The 20,721-nt window shown below is 47.6% G+C and overlaps 1 protein-coding gene across 1 annotated transcript; it reads left to right on the top strand.

Annotated features, from left to right (window-relative positions):
- Positions 1-17,502: 17,502 nt before the first annotated feature.
- On the top strand, positions 17,503-20,721 carry LOC101754321. The gene is made up of 6 exons (XM_004964874.3): positions 17,503-17,760; positions 17,857-17,907; positions 18,066-18,117; positions 18,213-18,271; positions 19,178-19,223; positions 20,254-20,721. The coding sequence occupies exons 1-6, from the start codon at positions 17,632-17,634 to the stop codon at positions 20,391-20,393; spliced, it is 477 nt and encodes a 158-aa protein (XP_004964931.1). The 5' UTR covers positions 17,503-17,631; the 3' UTR covers positions 20,394-20,721.

The raw sequence follows: 20,721 nt of genomic DNA, 5'->3' as shown, positions 1-20,721 counted from the left end.
ACTATCCAAAGGAGAGCCGATTGGAAACCCAATTGGCCCCTGGTGGTTTATTAATCTCTGGCTCAACTTGTATATGGGCAAGATCTCCCAGCACCGGGTGGAGCACATGACCTTCCCCAACATTGAATCGGAAGAAAACCCCACTGTACGGCGCCGATGCACTTCTTTCGGCGAGGCAGCATCAGTCTTCCCCGGTTGCCAGCCTACTGCTACCAAAGTAGTCGAATATTTCAGATGTTTTTATAACGGCTTTATTGAAGAAACCATCAGTTGTTACCCGTATTAGAGGGCAGAGCCACTGTTTGAACTCCCTTTCTGTTATGATTCGACGACCAACACCTTTGAGAATGACCTCATGGACGTCTTGATTAAACCGGGGATCTTGCCGGCAAACTTTTTCTCGGGGAAGGATGCCCCTACTTATGAATTTATAACCCATCAGTCGCGGCACGACAATTTGGCCTGGGTCAGCTGCCGATTCGAGTCTACTTTGCCGGTCGCGTGCAATTCCAAGGCGGGCTCACCAAGGGCCTTGACCACAATCAGCTGTGCGACCGAGTGCCTGACTCCAGCACCATTGATTTGAACGACTGGATAGTAGCTCCTTTTGCTGTCCAACCGTTTAAACTATGGTGGGTAGAATGGAAACAACATCTATTTTGTGCATCCCCCACGACATATTGCAATGACCTGGATCCTGAGAACATCGACCCAAGTGCAGAGGTATTGCTCATTCTTCAGCCGATTCTGATGTTATTTTCTTTCTTATGCCACAAATTTGTCACTAACTCTTGCCTTCTTTTACAGTCCGGGAGTCAACTTCCTCCGAAACGCAGCCGGAGTGGCAAGCCGATAGAGAACTGCCATCCATACATGGAATTCCCACTCATCGGCCACCGCGCCTCGACGATTGACGACATCACCACCGGCCGATCGAAGCAAACACCAAGGAAAACTGTAAAGAAGACAAGCCGCTGAGTGCGCGCCCGTATGGAATCGTCCGATCCATCTACGGCGGCGTCGGCGGAATCTTTGGCTGCGCCGATTCTCCCGATCATCAAGGAGGTTGACCCCCAAGCTGCTACAGAAGCTGGAGCGACCGCTGCATCCCTGCTACTAGAAGCCATTCAGGTAACCTCATGTTCACGCCCTTCTGAGTATTCTCCCAATACTGACTTCTTCGTTATGTTAGGCCGCACAAGTTGCCCCGGTGCCTCCGTAGCAATCGGCGACGCCCCAAGCAGAAATCGGAGCACCGGTGCTTCCTCCCACTGAGGTATAGAACCCCTTAACTCAATTCTTTGATACTTAATCAACAGCTTCACCGATCCTGATGCAGGCTCTTGGTATGTCAACTGTACTTTCTCAACAGCCATCGGCCAGGAAAACTTTCCAAGAGGCCGGTCCGAGCAAGATGCCAATAATCGTCGAATCCTCCTCTTCTGATGAGCTAGCCGCACCAGCTCCTGAACCAAGGGCAGCACTCCCGCAGGCACAAGTAGAAGAAATTCATCTCAAAGAAGTAAGAGATTTGTCACCCGAATCGGCCAATTTCATATTACCGTCGGCTAATCCATTTTTTTATTTTGTTTCTTCTGCAGGAATAGGATACTCCCAATAACAGTCTCTTCTCCTTTGCGGTCGCGCTTTCTGATGATGAGGAGGTTGCCTCACGTCAGGTCACCTTGAGCTCAATCCTTGATGACATCCGTGCCAAACTTGAGAGCATACGGACCCTCCTCCAAGAAGACATCGGCCGATTGGTGGAGGATGCCTCGCCGATTCGGCAGCTCTTCAGCGACGTCAGCGGCCGAGGCCCGGAAGAGGCGGAAGAAGCCCTGGAGCTAGCCGGGTACATTAAATCAATGTGGATCCCAGTGTTCAGGGCTTTGCGCCATATGGCCGATCGCGCTAAGCTGGCTAAAACTCATGAGGAGGAAGACTCCTACAAGCACCGAGCCCAAGAGGTACATCACCGGATCCACTTCCTTGAAAATTCTCGTCCAGGTATCGTCGGTGCTATAGATCGCCTCAAGCACCGGAGGGCGGAACTTGCCAAGGAGATGGAGCAGGTGACCAAAGACTTAGCCATTGAAGCGAAGAAACTCCAAGACCTCCCCTCTGTCATCGCCGATCTAAAGCAAGAGAGGCAACACCTGGCCCACGAAGCAATCAGACTTCATCGCCACATGCCAGAAGTCCCAGGATCGGCGGATGATGACCAGCGAGTTTTAGACTCGGCCGATCAAGTTAGGCAGCGAGCGATTGCGGCCATTAATGCCCTTCTGGGATGAACTGTAAAAGTGCTGGCGCATCTGTAAAACATTAAAGTTTTCGACCGTTTGACGTATGAATCCAATTCTGATCCGTCCTTTGTGGCGGCCTTTAATTTATTACTCCATTTACTCCGACGAGACTCATCTTACCAAACTCTTGCCTGTTTTCTTCCTATAAGTATGAGACCCCGTATTGTTTCCAAGGGCACTTGCCTCGCTCGCCCTCTTCCCTTCTAGCAGTTTATACCACCTGTCTATTACCAGGATGTCCTCTCCATCTTCTTCCTTCTCCTTCTCCTTCTTTAACCAGGTATGATATCTTTCCTTTATCCTCTATTTCCTGACTTGACATTTTGATCAGCCTGACGTCGAGAGGCTATCTGTCAATTTTCAGTCGAGACGTCTTAGCCCTGAATTGGAAGGAGCAATCGAGATCATGCATTTCTGACGAACCCTTGTCTCAGGAGGATAGAGATTTGATCAGAGCCCACCGCGAAGAACTCAGGGACCACATCCCTGCTGAAGTTCAGAGGATCTGGGATCACATCGACGCCAACTGCTCCAGGCGGCCGCCAATCAAAAGGAGTAATCCACTTCCTCGTCCAGTTGCCCTTGAAGATGCCGTGGTGAGAACGTCTTGACCACCGCTGGATCGGAGCCACCCTCTTCCACGCCTGATTGAGGTTGAAGCCGCGATGAAGGATGTGGAGGAAAGGAGCACCGCCTCCTGATAGAATTAGATTGGGTAGAGAAGGATCTTAAGAAAAGACGCGGTTAACAGAAGTGTTGGTATTTTTTATTCTAAGGGCGACCTGTACCGTGTCGGCCGTGTACCCTATCGTTCGTACCGAATAATAAATCGGCCGATTTGAACGAATATTTTTTTCTCGAGGTGATTTTGTTTTTGCATCGGCTACACAATTTACCAGGAGCTGGCCGTGTCATCTTGATATGCTCCAAAACCACTTATGCATCGACCCATATACTAGGGTAGTATCTTTTCAGGTACCTCCCGTTCAAGGCTCTTGTGAATTATTCTCCTTCGATCGTCTCCAGTATGTACGCGTTTTCGGAAGCGCATCGGCTGATTCTATACGGCCCTTCCCAAGTGGGCGACCATTTACCGAACTTAGGATCTTTAGCCCCAATCGGCAACACCAATTTCCATACTAGATCTCCTCGGGAGAATTGCTTGACTTTAACCTTCTTGTAGTACCACCTGGCCACTCTCTTTTTATTTTCCTCAATGCTGATCAGGGCCCTCAGTCGTTGACCTGCCAAATCGTCGAGTTCCTCTTTCATGAGTGAGAAGTAGTCGTCGGTTGTCAACTGATCCTGAAGCGATGTACATCTTGACCCCGTTCTTAACTCCCAAGGCAATACTGCTTCGTGACCATACACCAATTGATAAGGGGATATCTTAGTAGTCCCGTGGCAGGCCATCCTGTAAGCCCATAAAGCTTCGGTCAAACACAAATGCCACTTTTTAGGCTGTTCCTCAATTTTCCTTTTGATCAACTTTATTATCCCCTTATTGGACGATTCAGCTTGGCCGTTAGCCTGAGCATAATATGGAGAAGAATTTAGCAATTTGATTCCCATATCGGCAGTGAATTCCTTGAACTCTCCCGAAGTGAACATCGTTCCTTGATCGGTCGTGATAGTTTGAGGGATACCGAAACGATAGACAATGTGGTCTCTTACAAAATCGACCATAGCGGCCGATGTCACAGCCTTTAGTGGGATCGCCTCCACCCATTTGGTAAAATAGTTAGTAGCTACTAATATGAACTTATGTCCCTTGCTTGATGGAGGATAAATTTGACCGATGAGGTCTATTCCCCAACCTCTGAACGACCATATCTTGATTATCGTATTCATGGCCGATGCGAGCGCACGTTGTACATTTCCAAATTTCTGACAATCCTGACACCCTTTATAATATTTGAAGTAGTCTTCAAGGATCGTCGGCCAATAATATCTGTTATTCCTAATCCTCCACTTCATTTTATGAGCCGATTGGTGAGCTCCGCACACGCCTTCGTGGATTTCTCCCATCAGGATCTTTGCTTCCTCCGTCCCCAGGCATTTGAGCAGAACCCCATCAATCGTTCGGTAGAACAAATCATCTTCTAGCAGTACATACTTTGTGGCTTGAAAACGCACTCGCCGATCCACTTTCTTAGATGGATCCTTTAAGTAATCGGCAATCTCTTTTCGCTAATCGTCGGCCGCAAGTTCCAGAGCCATGGTGCCTTGAATCGGCCGATACCCGGATGCATGTTGGGCAAGTCTGTTAGCCTCCTCATTATAGCTTCTGGGAATATGCTCAATAACTGCGGACTTGAATTCCTTCAAAAGTTGGAGGCAATCTTTGTAGTAAATTCTCAAAACATCATCTTTACATTCAGACCTCCCTATCAATTGGTCTACGATGAGCATGGAATCCCCAAAAATTTCCACAGCGTCGGCCTTGATCTCTCTCAATAATTGTATCCCTTTCAGGACGGCTCGGTATTCCGCCTGATTATTGGTCGTTGATGCTTCTATTGGTAGAGAGAAATCATAACTTGCCCCCGAGGCGATATGAGAACGATCCTGATTCCTAACCCGGCCCCACATGAAGAACCATCAAAGTATAGAGTCCATGGAACAGGCTCAACGACAGCAATTTCTGGTCCGCAGTGGTGGGCGATGAAATTGGCCATGACTTGACCTTTGACAGCTTTGGCCGATTCATATCTTAGGTCAAACTCTGACAAAGCCAAGATCCACTTTCAATTCCACCCTTTCAAAATCGGCAACGACAGCACGTCATCCTTGCATACGACTATGCATTCTGCCGATAATAGGTAGTGCCTGAGTTTGGTACATGAGAAATAAAGACACAGGTACAATCGTTCTACCAGGGAATATCTCGTCTCGGCGTCCAGAAGTCTTCTGCTAACAGAATATATCACCCGTTCCTTTCCTTCGAACTCCTGTATCAGCGCCGATCCGATAGCCCGTTCATCAGCCAATAGGTATAGCTTGAACGGCTTGTCAGCTTGTGGTGGGACCAGTACAAGTGGTGAGATTAGGTATTGCTTGATGTCTTCCAGTGCCTTTCGTTGTTCTTCTCCCCATACGAACTCTTGGTCGGGTTTCAACCTTAATAACGGCGTGAAGGCTTGAATACGTCCGGACAGGTTGGATATGAATCTCCTGATAAAGTTAAACCTTGCCGATTAGGGACTGCAACTCAGTCTTGTTCTGTGGGGCCATGACTTTTTTGATAGCCGCTATGATCTTTCGATTGACCTCTATCCTGCGCTCATGAACCATGAATCCTAAAAATTGCCCGGCCGACACGCCGAATGCGCACTTGTTCGGGTTCATTTTGAAACCATGCTTCCTTGTGCATTCCAACACCTCTCGCAAATCGGCCAGATGTTCCTGGTGTCCTTTTGACTTGACCACGATGTCGTCGATGTAGATCTCCACCAGTACGCCGATAAGCTTATGAAATATATAATTCATGGCCCGTTGATATGTAGCGCCGGCGTTCTTCAATCCAAAGGTCATTACTACCCACTCGAATAAACCAAGGTGGCCCGGACACCTGAAAGCTGTTTTTAAAATATCTTCTTCGGCCATTAATATTTGATTGTACCCGGCATTTCCGTCCATGAAACTGATGACTTTATGTCCTGCGGCGGCATCTATTAACACATCGGCTGTCGGCATTGGATATCCATCCATCGGTGTAGCCTGATTAAGGTTCCTGAAGTCAATGTACACATGCAGCTTTCCTTTTTTCTTGTATACGGGTACAATATTGGAGATCCACTCGGCATAACGGCACTGCCGAATAAATTTCGCTTCAATTAGCCTTGTAATTTCGGCCTTTATATCGGGTAGAATTTTAGGATTACATCATCATGCGGGTTGCTGATATGGCTGATACCCCAACTTTATGGGTAACCGGTGTTCAACAATGGACCGGTCTAAACCAGGCATCTCATGATATTCTCAGGCAAAATAATCCTTAAATTCTTTCAATAAATCTGTCAATTTACATTTATATTCTGGATCCAAGTTAGCACTAATGTACGTCGGGTTAGCACTAATGTACGTCGGCCTTGGTTTGGTGCCATCACCTAGATCTATCATCTCTAATGAATCGGCCGACGTAAACCCGTGCCCCAGCTTCCCATCTTCTCGGACGAACTGATCCATCTAATCTGAATCCTCGAAGCCGACTGCTCGGATCGGTTGTAGGCCAAAATCGAACACTTTCAGAAAATCAGTGTCCCAAGTTCTTCCGGATATGCACTTGACGTGTTCGCAGCTCCACTGTTGCATGTAAGCTGCAGCAACGCTGTAGGCGGAATCGGCGGTGACTATCTCGATGTTGTCACCGACCCATTGTACGAGGCATTGATGCATTGTAGATGGGACGCAACAATTTGCGTGTATCCAATCGCGACCGAGCAACATATTGTAGGACTCTTTGCCATTAATAATAAAGAAAAGTAGTGGGAAACGTCTTACTGCCGATGGTGAGGTCGACGCAAAGTGCCCCGCGGGCGGGAGACACATTGCCTTCAAAGTCCTTGAGCATCATGTCCGTTTTGGTCAGATCCTTGTCGCTTTTACCCAATTTCCAGAACATGGCGTACGGCATGATGTTGACTGTAGCGCCTCCACCTACTAGTAGCCTGGTGACAGGTCGTCCATTGACGTGCCCTTTGAGGAACAACGCCTTAAGGTGTTGTCGTTTTTTGTCTTCGGGTTTCTCAAAGGTGGCTGCCATTGGCTCCAAAGCCAATTGTGCCATCTGTCCCTCCATCTCCGACGTGTCATACCGATCGGCGAGAGTCATGAACTCCATTGGCAAGATGAACACCATGCTGACATCAACGGCCGATTCCTGGTTGACGTCTTTTTCCTTGTCGTTTCTTTTGGGGCGCCAAACCCGAGGTCTATCATTTTTCTTATCCACCTTCTGTTGCTGCTCTTCTTCTTGTTGTTCCCATTGGCGCAGACGTTGGATCCTTTATTTTTGGGATTTGGTCAATCCATCAGGGCACCACCTGGGGTTCACCGGTTTGGCCGGCGGTCTGGCGCGCTCCCATTCTGGCTCCCGTCCCAGGGGATTTTCGTCTGACACGCGAGCATCGGCCATCTCTTCTAGCCGATCATGTGCGCCGACTCTGCCCCCTGGTCGGTCGTGCTGGTCGGTCCTGCCCCTCGGCTCATCGTATCACTCGCGTGTGTCCTTTGGCCGATCATATTGGTCACTTCTGCCCCCCAGCCGATCACGCACTGAAAGGCGCCGGTCCTCTTGCTCGCGCCAGTTTCTGCTGATTGGCTCTAATCCTCTATCCTTGGAGCGAGACCTTCTGAACGGGCGATTATTGCGATATGGACCGCTGCACTCTGGGCAATTATTGGCCGATGTCAACCTGAGGTTATTTTCCCAGCAATGGATGAAGAACGGGCATCGCCAATGATCTTCATGTCATCGCATCATTTCTTCGCGAAATCTTGAACTCTCCTGTTGCCACTGGTATTTGTTGAGCAAGAATTGGGAAGTGATGGGTCTGCGCGGGCCTTCCGATCCTTCATCATCCATCCGTCTCTTCCCCTTGACGTCTTCGGCTGTAGCTTGATTCCTGAGGTCCACAGCGCCGCTCTTTCTAGCCGATTCCGACGTCAGCACTTTGTTTGAAGCGCGTTTCTTCCCGTGTCAACCATGTTGGTGGGGAAAGGATGCTGATCAATCTTCATTGGTTTTGCTAGCTTTATCGGGATTTCGAACTTGAGCCTGCCTTGCTCGATGGCTGATTGTATTTGCTGACGGATGATCTTGCACTCGTTTGTGTCGTGGGACGTGGCGTTGTGCCATTTGCAATACTTCATCTTTTTCAGCTGCTCGGCCGATGGGATCGTATGATAGGGTGAAAGCTTGATCTACCCTTCTTGGAGGAGTAGGTCGAAAATTTTGTCAGCCTTTGACGTGTCAAAACCGAACGCTTCTGGTTCCTTTTTCCCGAAAGGACACGATATCGGCTTCTTCCCCTTAACCCACTCTGCTAGGCCGATTTCCGCCTCCTCTTCGGATTCAGATCCCTCCAGATATGCCACCTTCTTCTGAAAATTTCTTCGCTGATCAAAGGGGCGTACTTCCTGACCGGACAATTGGTGAACGATTTGATGCAGGCTTTCGAACTCCTGGGAAGCGTACTTCTCTTTGATGTGCAGCAGGAGACCTTGGAAGGCAATATCGGCCAGCTGCGCATTGGTCAGGACTAGGGTGTAGCACTTGTTTCGGACTTCTCTAAACCTCTGCACATAAGTGGACACTGGCTCATCGCTGCTTTGCTTGAGGCTGGTCAGATTTGAGAGCTTCATCTCATGTACTCCCGCGTAGAAGTACTTATGGAACTGCTTCTCCAAGTCGGCCCAAGTAACTATGGAGTTGGGTGGCAGTATAGTGAACCACTGAAAAGCCGACCCGGACAGGGACGATGAGAACAGCCGCACGCGCAGAGCATCCTGTGTAGCCGCTTCTCCACATTGGATGATGAATCTGTTCACGTGTTCCACAGTGGAGGTGTCATCGAGCCCCGAAAACTTAGTGAAGTCGGGAACTTTGTACCGATGGGAAAACGGCAGTAGATCATAGGCGGGCGGGTATGGCGTTCTGTACGTGTAAGTCTGTACTTTTGGCCTTAAACCGAACTGTTCTTGGATCACCTCTGCTATCCTTGCCATCCAGTCTACTTGCTGCTGATGAATTAGCGGTTGGGGAGCCGGTATATGTTGGTGGATCGGTGGCGGTATGACCGGGTGATGAACAAAAGCGTGCGGTGGATTCTGCGGTAACGTGGCCGGCTGAGCGATCGGCATCTGGTGGCGTAGCGAACCGGCCGGCTCATCGTATAGTATTATCGGCGCCGCACCCCGGAGCGCCTTAGCAATATCTGCCCCCCCTGCCAATTTCTGACATGGCAGGCTGATACTGTGGAACCGTCGGCCGGATGGCCGATTGGAATGGTGCCTGGATTGGGGGGCTTCCGTAGCCGGCCGATTGATCTAGCACGGCTGCTATCGACGGTGCCCCCCAAGGCACTGAGTTTGATGGCAATGATTGCGCAGATGAAATCTGAGGAGGCTGAGGTGGCGCTTGTGACTGGAAGCATGGCGTGCCGTTGTATCCTGGGTGCACTGGCAGCAAAGAAACGCTGGGTCCTCCATGTTGGGTTTGCATCGGCTAAGGAGCCGAGTGAGATGTGCTTGGAAAACTCCTGACTGGGGCCGTAATGGGTGGGGCGTATGCTGGCCCCTGATATCCTTGAGATATGCCATTGGCCAGGGAGCTGATGACGACATTGTATACCGTGTTGGTTATCACCGGGGATTGGTCGATGAAAGCCTGATAGACGGACTGCTGAACCATATTGGACATTTTGTCCGAATCCTCAGTGATGGTGATCTGACGGGGAGTTGGGAAAGGAGCTTTCTTGATGGTTTCCCCGCTCCTGGTACGACTGAAAGATTGTAGGCATGTTTTTTTGTATTGTTCCACTTGCTTTGCCAACTCTTCTTTCTGGTCGTCCTTGAGGTCTGCTTCCGTCACTTCGATGACGTTGTCTTCGGAGATTTCGGCAGCTTTCGACATGGTAGAGGTTGAAAGTGGTCCCACCGGGCGTGCCAAAAGTGTGTTGGCGCTAAAAAGTCAGCCGATTGACCCTTAGCGTCGGACACACGACCCGGGAGAATCTGCTTAACTCCTGTTCGGGTGATCGCCCTGGTGCGGTTTGCGCGGCGTGCCAGCCAATCTGACCTGTTGATTGGCAAGGAGTAAAACGTGTCAAATTCCAGGAGTTGCGATCGGCTAAAGTTCCGATCTCGAGGAGCGTATCGGTGAATCGGCCGATTTGCTATAAAAAAGATAATCGGCTATGATACAGCCGACAACCATGTAGCAATTATGAAGAAAACTACTAGAATAAACTAGATAACGCTACAAGAGCAACACTTGAAATAGATCTAATCGGCTATATATGAAAATAATAAATAAATAATAACAATAATAAAGCCGATAGCTCAAACCTCAAGCTGGATAACTGGTGATAAAATTAGAACTACAGGTAAAACCTATAATCTAGTAAATATCGATAACTGGTGAATAAATCTAAACGAAACGACAGCGATGCGCCCGAAGTTAAAGCTTAGATATTACTCGATAAATGGAACTTACAGAATCAGCCGGAGATCGTGTCGATGCAACCCTGCCAACCCGTACGAACTCGTGAAAGAAGAAAAGTATTGGCGAAGTCGCCGACTTGAAAGTAAAGTACGATATTTTCATTTTTCCTTCACAATATATACTGCACAGATGGACAAAATATGCAAAGAGATGATTTTATATTCAGAAACAAGGATCTGAGAAGGAAAGTTTAAAAACCCATGCCGCACGTATCTCACGGAAGGCAACATCTATTGCATTGAAGAGTTCAAAGTCAAAATAACTTTTTGATCTTTGGGAGAAAGCCATGGATAAGATGGATTTGGATGCAGATAAAAGATGGAAGAAAAATTCAATGAGGCTCCTCTTGTTTCAGCTGACTTCACAACAGATACATTTAAAGGCACAATATTGTTTAGAGTTCCTGAGGTGGTAAAAGGTGCAAAGAGTAAACGAGGGACCATCTCCCTTGAAAAGAATACAGGCAAGAAGAAAAAAAGTGCTAAAAAGAAAGCCACTGATTGTACCAATTCTAGCATTATTGTTTTATTCTATGCTTGTATTATTAACTATATGTGTTTGACTGTAGGAGAAGAATCAAATAATGTAGTGGAAAATAGTTATGAAGGTGCTGGTCTAGATAAATTTAGATAAATTTATTGTAAGACTTTTGACTTCGACTGCATTTATTTTTCATATTTATTTGCTTACATACTATTTTTATGAACATTTTCATATTCTATGACAGGACCTAAATGATGGTAGCATTAATGCTAACAGTATAATGCCACACTTTAATATGCACGGGAATTCTTCTGTCATGAGTGTTCCATATATTAGAGGAGGATACACAAGTCTCTTACTTAGGGTTGATCAAGCTGCCATAATGCAGCTGCCTACTAGAAAATTGGATTTGATGGACCAACAAATAAAGAAAATATGTAACCTTGTTGTGTTAGAGCAGAAATTTATTTTTACTGATGCTTATTTTTCATCTAAGCTGTGTCGGTTGGGACATGTGAACTTATTTATATTATTTTAGAAGAACCAGCCATTTATAGGATCATATAATTTGTTTTTTCCGATTACCATATTGCACTCTGTTCTGCTGTCATTTTTCTTCTTCTTTTATACCACATAAGAGGATTACTGAACCAGATTCACACATTAAGACAATATATATTTTTTCCAACACATCCAAATAAGGCATGCGTGTTTATATTTTGCAACAAGTCAGAGATAATTTTTTTAACATAACCATCACATTCTAGAATTTGAAACATCCATATATATTTCATATCAAAAGAAAAAGTGATACATTGATCATATCAAGAAAAGGTGATATATTGATCATCTCTGTACATCTGTGATTACTACAAAGTACAAACTACAACATCAAACATTCACACTCCGGACTGCTCCAAGAACTTGACTTCCAACTAGGTGGTAAGCTCGATCTCGTGGAGGACAATATCAATGCAGACTAAGCTAGTCCAGGAGCTCTGATGGTACCAGAATCGATCAGAGCATCAGTTTGTTCAGGGGGCGTGCTGACATCAGGTTCTATATATGTGTGCATTTTGGCACATCTCTTCTAATTCTGTCCTCCTTTTCTTGACAATTTCCTTCAGTATGCTGGTTTTTAGTTTTGGTAACCTCTCAACTTCAGCTTCCATCTGCATGACAAATTAAAATCTGAATGATTACAGTAGGCTGTGAACAACGTTTAAAGACCAGAATAGTGAACACCAACAAAGAGGTTAAACCTTCTCAATTTTTTCCTAGGAGAGAACGCCAGGTGATGTGATTCCCTCCTCCGGTAATATGAGTGTAACGACCGACCCCTAATCTCTCCAAGTTAGGTTTGATCTCAGCCCTTAAACCTCCGTCAGTTGTTCTGTCGATCGCACTTAAGTGCTCAGTTTTCCGCCAGTTCCGACCCCTGAGATCCGACCCCTACTGCTTCGTTCCTTTTTCCCGACCCTGGCGAGTTCAGCCATCCGTCGGATCCTGTTAATCTTCCTCACCCGTCCGATCTTTTCCCCGGCGGACCTACGAGATCTTTTTCCAGATCCCCCGCGCCAGCCGCACTCGAGTTGCATGACCGCCTCAGAGCTTTCCTGCCGCGTGGCTCGCCTTCTCCGACGCCACCGCTCAGTTTTGTCTCTGGCAAGCGACCGAGTGGGTTCCCGCACCCTCTTCCCCAATAGCAGCGGAAGCCCTCTGCACCCCTTTCTGCAGATCCTCGCTCCCCGCGCCCATCATCACGATACCAGATCTCGGCCCCGGAGACCGATGTCGCCCGTCTTTTCCGTCCTTTCCAGCAACAGTTGCGCCGCCCGGTCGCCGCTACACGACGATTCCCCCACCGCCAACTCCGACCGCGGCCGCGACAGTTCCTTTCCCCGCCCTGTCAGACGCCGCCCGACAATCTGTTGTTCCGCGCTCTCCCCCGCGCCGCGTCCGCTTGTTCTTCCACCTGTGCGCCCTCGATCCTAGCGCCGTTTAACTGGTCGCTTCTATCACCTCTTCCGCACGGCGACGCCCGCTTTCCGCCAAATCTCAACTACCGGTCTACCCGCGCCTACGCCGCCCGGACGGAGTAGCGCAATGATCGCTGGCGTCACCCCCGGAGTTCTGTTGCACCGCCCGGTTTGCTCAATCGTCGCCACGGCAGAGCACTCCATTGCTTCTCCCCGGCCTTCGCGCCGCTTCCCTTCTCTCTCTCCGCGACGCTTCCGTTCCTCTGCTCCTGCAGCTATAAAAGGAATGCCCCGTCGCCGGAGTCCCCTCCGCTTTTGTTGCCCTTGGTTCCCTCTAGCTCCCTGCTCAAGCTCCTAGCGCCATCCGCCCAATCTTGAGAAGTTCTTCTCCCAGTTCCTCCTCAGTTCATCCAAGTTACCCAGCAGCGTGCTCCCTTGTGCTGCGTAGAGCTCTCTTGTGATCCGCAAGAAGCAGCGCCGCCACCGGAGTATCGCCAACCTTAGTCCCTGCTCAAAGCTTTAGTTCCGTGCCCAAGTCTGCCTCTTCCCAACCCCAAGCTTTCCTTCCAGGAAGAAGGTGAGTGCCGACCCTAAGTCCGCCTCGACCGACCCCTCCTATCCGCCCGACCCCAGTTCCGTCTCGTCCGACCCTGTCTGTTCGCCGACCCTTATCCACCTCGCCCGAGGGTCTGGCTATGATCTTTTCTTCAACTTGAGGGTGTAAGTGTAAAACGTGGGAACCCTTCAGCGCTTTCGTCTGAGGATCCCAGTTATCACATCCTCTAGTTCAAGGATCAGACCACTCGTTCTTTCCTATCCTTACCTCATGATCATCTTCAGCTCTCTCAAACAGCCTTAACCTCCTGCTCTTTGTCGCAAGTTTCTGGGCTCAGGAGAGTCAGTGTTGCTGTCAAGTCAAAACGTTTAAGCTAACCTTTGCATTGCATCCGTGTAGAGCTGCATCTCGCTGACGGCTTCTACGAGCTGCACCCGGCGCCCGAAGAAGAAGCTGTAGCCGAGTTCCCGCCCGCTGAAGTCAAAGCCGCCCCCGAAGTCGAGCAGTTTCCGCCCTCTTTGTTTGCAGGCAAGCCCCGGTTGCATGAACAAACCTATGTGTTTTGCCAGACTTGCGCATGCCTTCTGTAACATGCTTGTGCATTTACGTATAGGAGTTGAGTGAAACCTTAGATGCATGACTTAATTACCCTCATGATCTGAACACTAGCTGTTGGACCGAGTAGCTGCATTGCTTAAATAGGAGACGGTAAAAGCCGAGTGATCTCCTGTCACTCGCGAGTTGTAGGAGTTGCATGTTTACTCTCTGCTACAACTATAAGGACGGTGGACGGGGCAGGGTTTGGGTAACACTTTGGTGGTCGGATGGTCGCCCCGTCTGTCTATAAAATTTGCTAAGGCCCGACAGTGGTGGTGTTCGTGATCAAGTGTTTGAAAGTACTAGCCTCATACTTAGTATGGGATGAGGAAGCCTAGTACCTGATTGAACCTAGACGTGAGCGGTCGCCCCATTGTTCTTGGAACGGAGTTTCCCCTGCTGGTTGTCGCACGTGGTGGCAAAGCGTGGTCACAGGACGGCAGAGGCCGGGTCTGTGGAACCTTGCACCAAAGGAAATGGGCCCGACACGGGTTAGGGGATCGATGGGGAAGGCCGACACAGGAAGCGACCTCCGGGTGCGCGGATGTCGTGGGGCTAGGTTCACCATGCATGGTTAAAGAACTCGAATCGATTCGTCTGCCTCTCACAGTTTGAGACTTCTTGATCGCTATGTCACCCTGAGTAAATAAGGAATCTGATGATGGCAATGTTGTTGTTTTTATCTACACACTTGCTTGGCTCGATGTTTGCTTAGAATAGGTTGCACAACCTAGACTGGTAAGTAAATCTAGAACCGGAGCTAAAACTTGAAAATAGGTTACTTAGTGCTTTTGGCAAACAAACCCTCAGCCAAGAAGCCTTGCATGTCTAGTTGGAAGAGTAGTTGGCTCCTCCCCGGTTAAGTCTTGTTGAGCTTAGTAGCTCAGCCTTGTTGTGGCTCCTGTTTTTCAGGTGAAGTTGCAGTTCCCGACCCCTCTCTGGTTGGTGCTTGGCCGCCCCAGCTCCCGCCAGGCTGGACGGTCGAGTGGGACCCCTCCTCGGACGGCGAGGAGAGGACTCAGTGATGTTCTGGCTGGCCTCGCCCGGACGTCCGACCCCGACGAAGTCTTCCGCTAGTGTTTTCTTTGTTGTCTTTTGTTATAAAACTCTGATGTTAAAATTCTATGACCAAACTCTTGAGTAAGACTGTTTAAACTCAGTGGACTTGTTGTATTCTCTGTAACCGCTCACCTTCGGGTGGGTTTGCTGAACTCGATCCTGTTGAAAGTGGTTAAATCGGATGAAGTCTGACGGCACTTCGTGTTAGCTCGAGTTAATCAGGAGTGTCGCATGTCAGGCGGCTGAACTCTGATTAATCAAGCTAATCCGAGGTGGTTCCGCCACAATGAGACTGCTCATTACTTTGCTAAATTGCCGCTTCTCTTCTTCAGGCGAATCCATAAGCTTCCAGAGTTGGCACAGTGATTCCATGGTTTCTCTCATCTGTCAGCAATGGACCATTTGAAATTTTTATTATAAACAATTGACATCAACTTAAAACCGGGAAGAAAGGATTGTGGATTCGAGGCTTCCGTTCTGCTTTTAGCTTGGATATAGTACTAGCAAGGCCCTCCAGTGCGCTACTGCTGATGTTTCTGGATTGCTCAACACCATTCTGATGTAAACTAGGATGAACTTCATTTACAGTACTTCCAAAATCGATTCCAAGGACTCCACATAAAGAGTGCACTTCATTTATATACTCCAGAACCTTGCGAAGGCGCTGAGACTGAAAAATTTCAAACAAGGATAAGAAGTAAATATAAAGCACCGGCAAACATTGGAAGTTGCTTGCATTCCAAAAGGAGCTAAAAGCGCTCCTAGCTGCAGAGAGTTGGACAAACTTCAACTCTATAGAATGAAATCACTCCTTTTGAAAGTATACACAGAACATTAAAACTATATATTTGTCTAAGTGAAAATATGAAAAAAGTTTAAATGACCAAATATACTTTAGTGTTAGCTCTTTCCTTTTCTAGAACACACAGAAGACGCACCTATGCTAACACTACCTACCAGAAGTCCCACACTAATTAATTGCAAAATCTTCAGAAAAGCAGAGAGGCATATTCAGGATGTAATACAAGACGGCATATTCAGGATGTAATACAGGACGGAGGCCGGCGGGGGCAGCCGGCAGCGGACGATGGAGGAAGACGGCGGCAGACGAGGGAGGTGGCAGGGGCGGCCGTCGGGCTCAAGGGTGGCGGAGGCGGGCGGCGGCGGATGACGGAGGAAGATGGTGGCGGACGAGGGAGGACGGTGGCGGCGAATGACGGAGGATGGAGGATCGAATTTTTTTCCGAGGACGGTGGCGGCGGACGAGTGGATAAGGCGTGGCGGATAGGCAGATGGAGGCGAGCTGAGCCAGCGGCCGTTGGAGACAGCCGAGCGAGCGAGCGAGCCTACGTTGGAGCCCCGAGCGTGCGAGATCGTTCCAGGCAGAGTCCCATGCGCGAGTGTCGATCTGCTGGAGTCTCCACGCGGCAGAAATCGTGAGGAGGTCATCACGCGGAGGACTGTGGAGGCCGTTTCTATGCAATTTTTTTTCCCGACCGCAAGTTAGATAGCAGAACTGGGCGCCACAATGGTGACATGAAATACATAGAAAATGTGCCACGACCTAAACTTAGTCACCATTCAAGCAGTGTTCAAAAATTAGATGGCACGCCACACCTTTATAGCTTGGTAAGATGCATCGAATAGGTAGTCTTCATGTCATAAGAATTAACGCAAGAGTGGAAGGATATTTAGCCGGTTAGGCTAATCCCAGTGGGAGTTTCATAGAGGTTTCATGCACATTAAATACGGTGACACATCAGCATATGTGATGATATGGCATGATAGTTATGAAGTGAGAGAGGGAAGGAGTTTCATCAGGATGAAACTGTGTATACACGGTTTCCAAGACTATGAAACCTATTGAAACTTGCATTGGGGGCTATAGAGTTTCATTTCATCTAATCATATCCAATCACATGCCTCACAATTAAATGTTATGGGCATCCTATGAAATTGTGAAATGAAACTGTGCATTGGGACTCCCTATTTCATTCATGAGAATACACCTCATGGAATGATGTGGCATCCTTGGAAACAGTGCAATGAAACCTTGCACTGGGACTAGCCTTAGAGCACATGAGTAGCATTAGCATGCTAGAGTTTGATTGGGCTACTGACTTGAGTAAAAAAAGAATTAATGCAAAAATCATAGAAACATATATTTATCGAGAATCGCAAAACCCTGATGAAGGTCATAAAAACGTAAAATCGGAGTGCATAATCGTGATTTTATTTAACCCTGGCAACCGACATATATAACCCAGCGGCCCAGCCCCCTGGACCGCCGGCGCGGGTCCATCCAAGCCACGACCAGAGTCCAGAAACCCACCCCGCAGCCCGCAGCCCAGCGCGACTCATCGAGACGACGCCTCCGACTCTCCCCCGAGCAGCAGCGGCGGCGGCGCAAGCCTCTCCTCCGGCATGGGGACGCGGGAGGTGTACGAGGAGAAGCTCCGCAGCGGCGCGCATCTCCACCGCGACCCCACCATCAACCCCGGCCTCGGCTCGCCCCGCTGCCCGCGATGCCTCTCCCTCCTCAACCCCACCGCGGTGCGTCTCACCCCCTTCCCCCCTTCCTCTCCCGATTCCTCCCCGCCTTTCGTTCGCGGCGTTCCTTCTGACCCGTTCTTCTGTTCCGCGGCGCAGGGAGAGGGGGACTGGGCCATCACCTCCGTCCTGCACGACGCCACCGCCGTGGTAACCACGAGATCCCCTTCCCGCTCTCTCGATCGCTGATGCTTAGGTTCGCGGTCACGCGGCTCCGAGATCCGTGTGTCCTTTGGTGTTATTGCCTGGGGGAAATTGTTGCTAACTTGTGTGCGATTTTTGTTGTCCTGGTTATGCTGTTATTGTAGGCTGGTTCCGGCGCCGGCGCATTGCTCAGTGCTGTGCACGGGTTTAACACAGGTATCGCGCGGTACCTTGTTTGATTCTGGGGTTGAATCAGTAGGCAGTCCGGTGTCCAGAAATTTGAGATTATTTTGCTGTTTCCTTTGGAACAGGGATCCCTTTTGTCCAGAAACATGTGAAGGGGCCGAAGTGGCTGCAGTTGCTCGTTGGGGTAAGTTTTCGTTTTTTATTTGCTGAAGTTCATATATTAGTACTTCATACATGCTTTATTGTTATCTATATCTGGTAGCTTTCTTCTTTTCCATGAGATTGATTTAGAAGTCTGGTTCGATATCTAACATGTCTGAAGTCTAAGCTCTGAACACAATTGTATTACTTAGACATGTATAGCAGGAAATTATCCGGTGTTAGGCAATACAAAGATCTTTGGTGAACAATTTATCACCGACAAAACTGTACTTGTTTCTGATTGTGGAATCAACTTTGACAAAGGTAGGTTAGTAGGGAATATGTGCAGTATGACCTGGTTGCTCAAAAAGGTCAATGTGTGCTTTTCTTTTTACTGAAAGTATGTAATGTTTGAGGTGATAGGGTGCTTGATCCAAAGAAAACTAAGAGTATGTTGCTACGCACCCAGACATAAAGCTCAACTGAACTCCAAACTGGGATGTAATATGTTGCTACGCACCCAGACATAAAACTCAACTGAACTCCAAACTGGGATGTAAGCAGCTGCATTTAAAAGTATGAATAGAGCGTTGTAGGATTCTTGAAAAACAGTGTAGCTGAAAGCAAAGAAATAGTCAAAGTCAGATCTTTGATTGCCTACATAGTTTCTTTGATAGAAACTTGGGACTGAGGACCTTGAACAGGGCAATCTACACATTAGGTTTTATATTTGAATCAACCTTCTTAACACAAATTCAGGTTTGGCTATGAGATTATTGGTATTGTGGCATCATGGACTTTGCAACTTGCTTTGAACATTTGCTGTCCTATGTTTCAGTGGCAATCACTAATAAATTCTGTAGACTTTGTGATCTGTATGGCTATAGAAGTTTGAGTAAGGATGCGTTTTTACATTTTATTCACTTTGGAAATTGTTACTTTTGTGCAGGTGCCACCACTGCTGTTGTTCTCAGGTGCCAGTGCTGTGTTTGGTGGTAAGGCTCCAATAAATATACTTGTTTCTAGCTCTCTAGAATTTTTTGCACAGGTTACTTGACCTTTTTGTAATCTAATTATTAAACCAATGCTTCATATATAGAGAGACTGGAGAGCTATGCTTGAAAATATGAACAAAAAAAGTGGATGTGTTTCGGCTACAGGGGTACAGAAACAGAAATTATATATGCAGTAGAAAGGATTGTCTAAGGGTTGGATTAGAAGTGGTCTGCTTTTCCTGTCAAAACACGACTAGAACCTCTCCATAAATATTTTCCTATACATATTATAAATAAACGATGCAAAGTTAGTAGGCACCCATGTCCTATTCTTTCCAGATCCCTCAATCCAGCCATTTGTGCCTAAAAGTATTTCAGTTTAACTAGGACCGGCTGTTCAACAAATACTGGCTTGCAAACGTCATGGTTTATTGTTATATGAGATAAATCAAGTGTTCATATCCAAACAAAGCAAGTTATAACATAGCTTTTGTGTAGTTGTTCAGGTCGAAATACAGTGTGAAGTTCCTTCTACAGTTATTTCAAATCTTGGCCTCCATGAAGTGTTCTATTTAGTGCTTCCATATTCTTGGTTATCCAGTTGAACATGATTTGCTATTCTGAAAGCATGGCAAGAATGTCAGGTGCGATGCCAACGTTTGCTAGCACAACTAGGTTAGCTACCTTGAACAAACGGGGACGATGGAAATTATAAATTTGTATAGTTGACATAGATTTTGTAGAGCTAAAGTATGGATCTGTATGTTAGCCAACCTGATCAGGGTATTTCCTCAAGTAAGGGATGCAAAACTGGAACTGTCCTGGGCTTCCAGCTCTGTGCAGAAGTTCTCTCTCTTCAATGTCTTATACTCCTGTGGCTAAGACATCAGACATGTCATATCCAACGTAGCAAATCTGCCTTCGTATCATCTTTTCTCGAGACATATCATGCATGTGGTTTGACACTTAAAACTCGAAAATGTCTTTACTGCCTAGTCCCTGGTATCTAATGATCTGTTACTTATTGCAGCATATGCACTTCCAAGGTTTGCTCAGCTCACTGTGACTTCTTACTATGCGGCATCAAGCGGCTCTCACTATGCGGTTTCCCAGATCACCCGCCAAATCGAAAGCGCCCATTTCTCAGAATCTGACGAGAAATCTAGATGAGTTGTTGCCTTGTTGGTAGTCAGTGTGTTCCATTGGTGCCATGTTCATGGTATATATGAGTAGTAGAGATTACTGCTGCTGTTGCCTTGTTGCAGTACAGTATTAGTATTGCTGTGTTCCAGACACTGATAAGTAGGATCATATAGTTTTGCTTCTCATGCCACGTTAAAATTAAAGTTGTGTTGGTAAAATCGCATTCAGCTACGAATTGTGATTGAAGAGAACCGAGATGATTATAGTAAGAATACGCAGTGAATTGTAAAAAGCAGTACACTATTTGCAGTCGAGAACAACACCTGTGCGTTACTATGAAACCATTAATTATTCA

The sequence above is a fragment of the Setaria italica genome, chromosome IV (genome assembly GCF_000263155.2).
Source record: "Setaria italica strain Yugu1 chromosome IV, Setaria_italica_v2.0, whole genome shotgun sequence".
Lineage (NCBI taxonomy): Eukaryota > Viridiplantae > Streptophyta > Magnoliopsida > Poales > Poaceae > Setaria > Setaria italica.
The sequence above is the reverse complement of the archived record's forward strand: the minus strand, read 5'-3'. Positions and strand labels throughout refer to the sequence as shown.

Bases quoted from the DNA above. Each gene is read 5' to 3' on its own strand.
- LOC101754321 (XM_004964874.3), top strand. From the start codon at position 17,632: ATGGGGACGCGGGAGGTGTACGAGGAGAAGCTCCGCAGCGGCGCGCAT. The intron at 17,761-17,856 runs GTGCGTCTCACC...TCCGCGGCGCAG, and splicing joins CCCTCCTCAACCCCACCGCG to GGAGAGGGGGACTGGGCCAT. The intron at 18,272-19,177 runs GTAAGTTTTCGT...ACTTTTGTGCAG, and splicing joins GGCTGCAGTTGCTCGTTGGG to GTGCCACCACTGCTGTTGTT.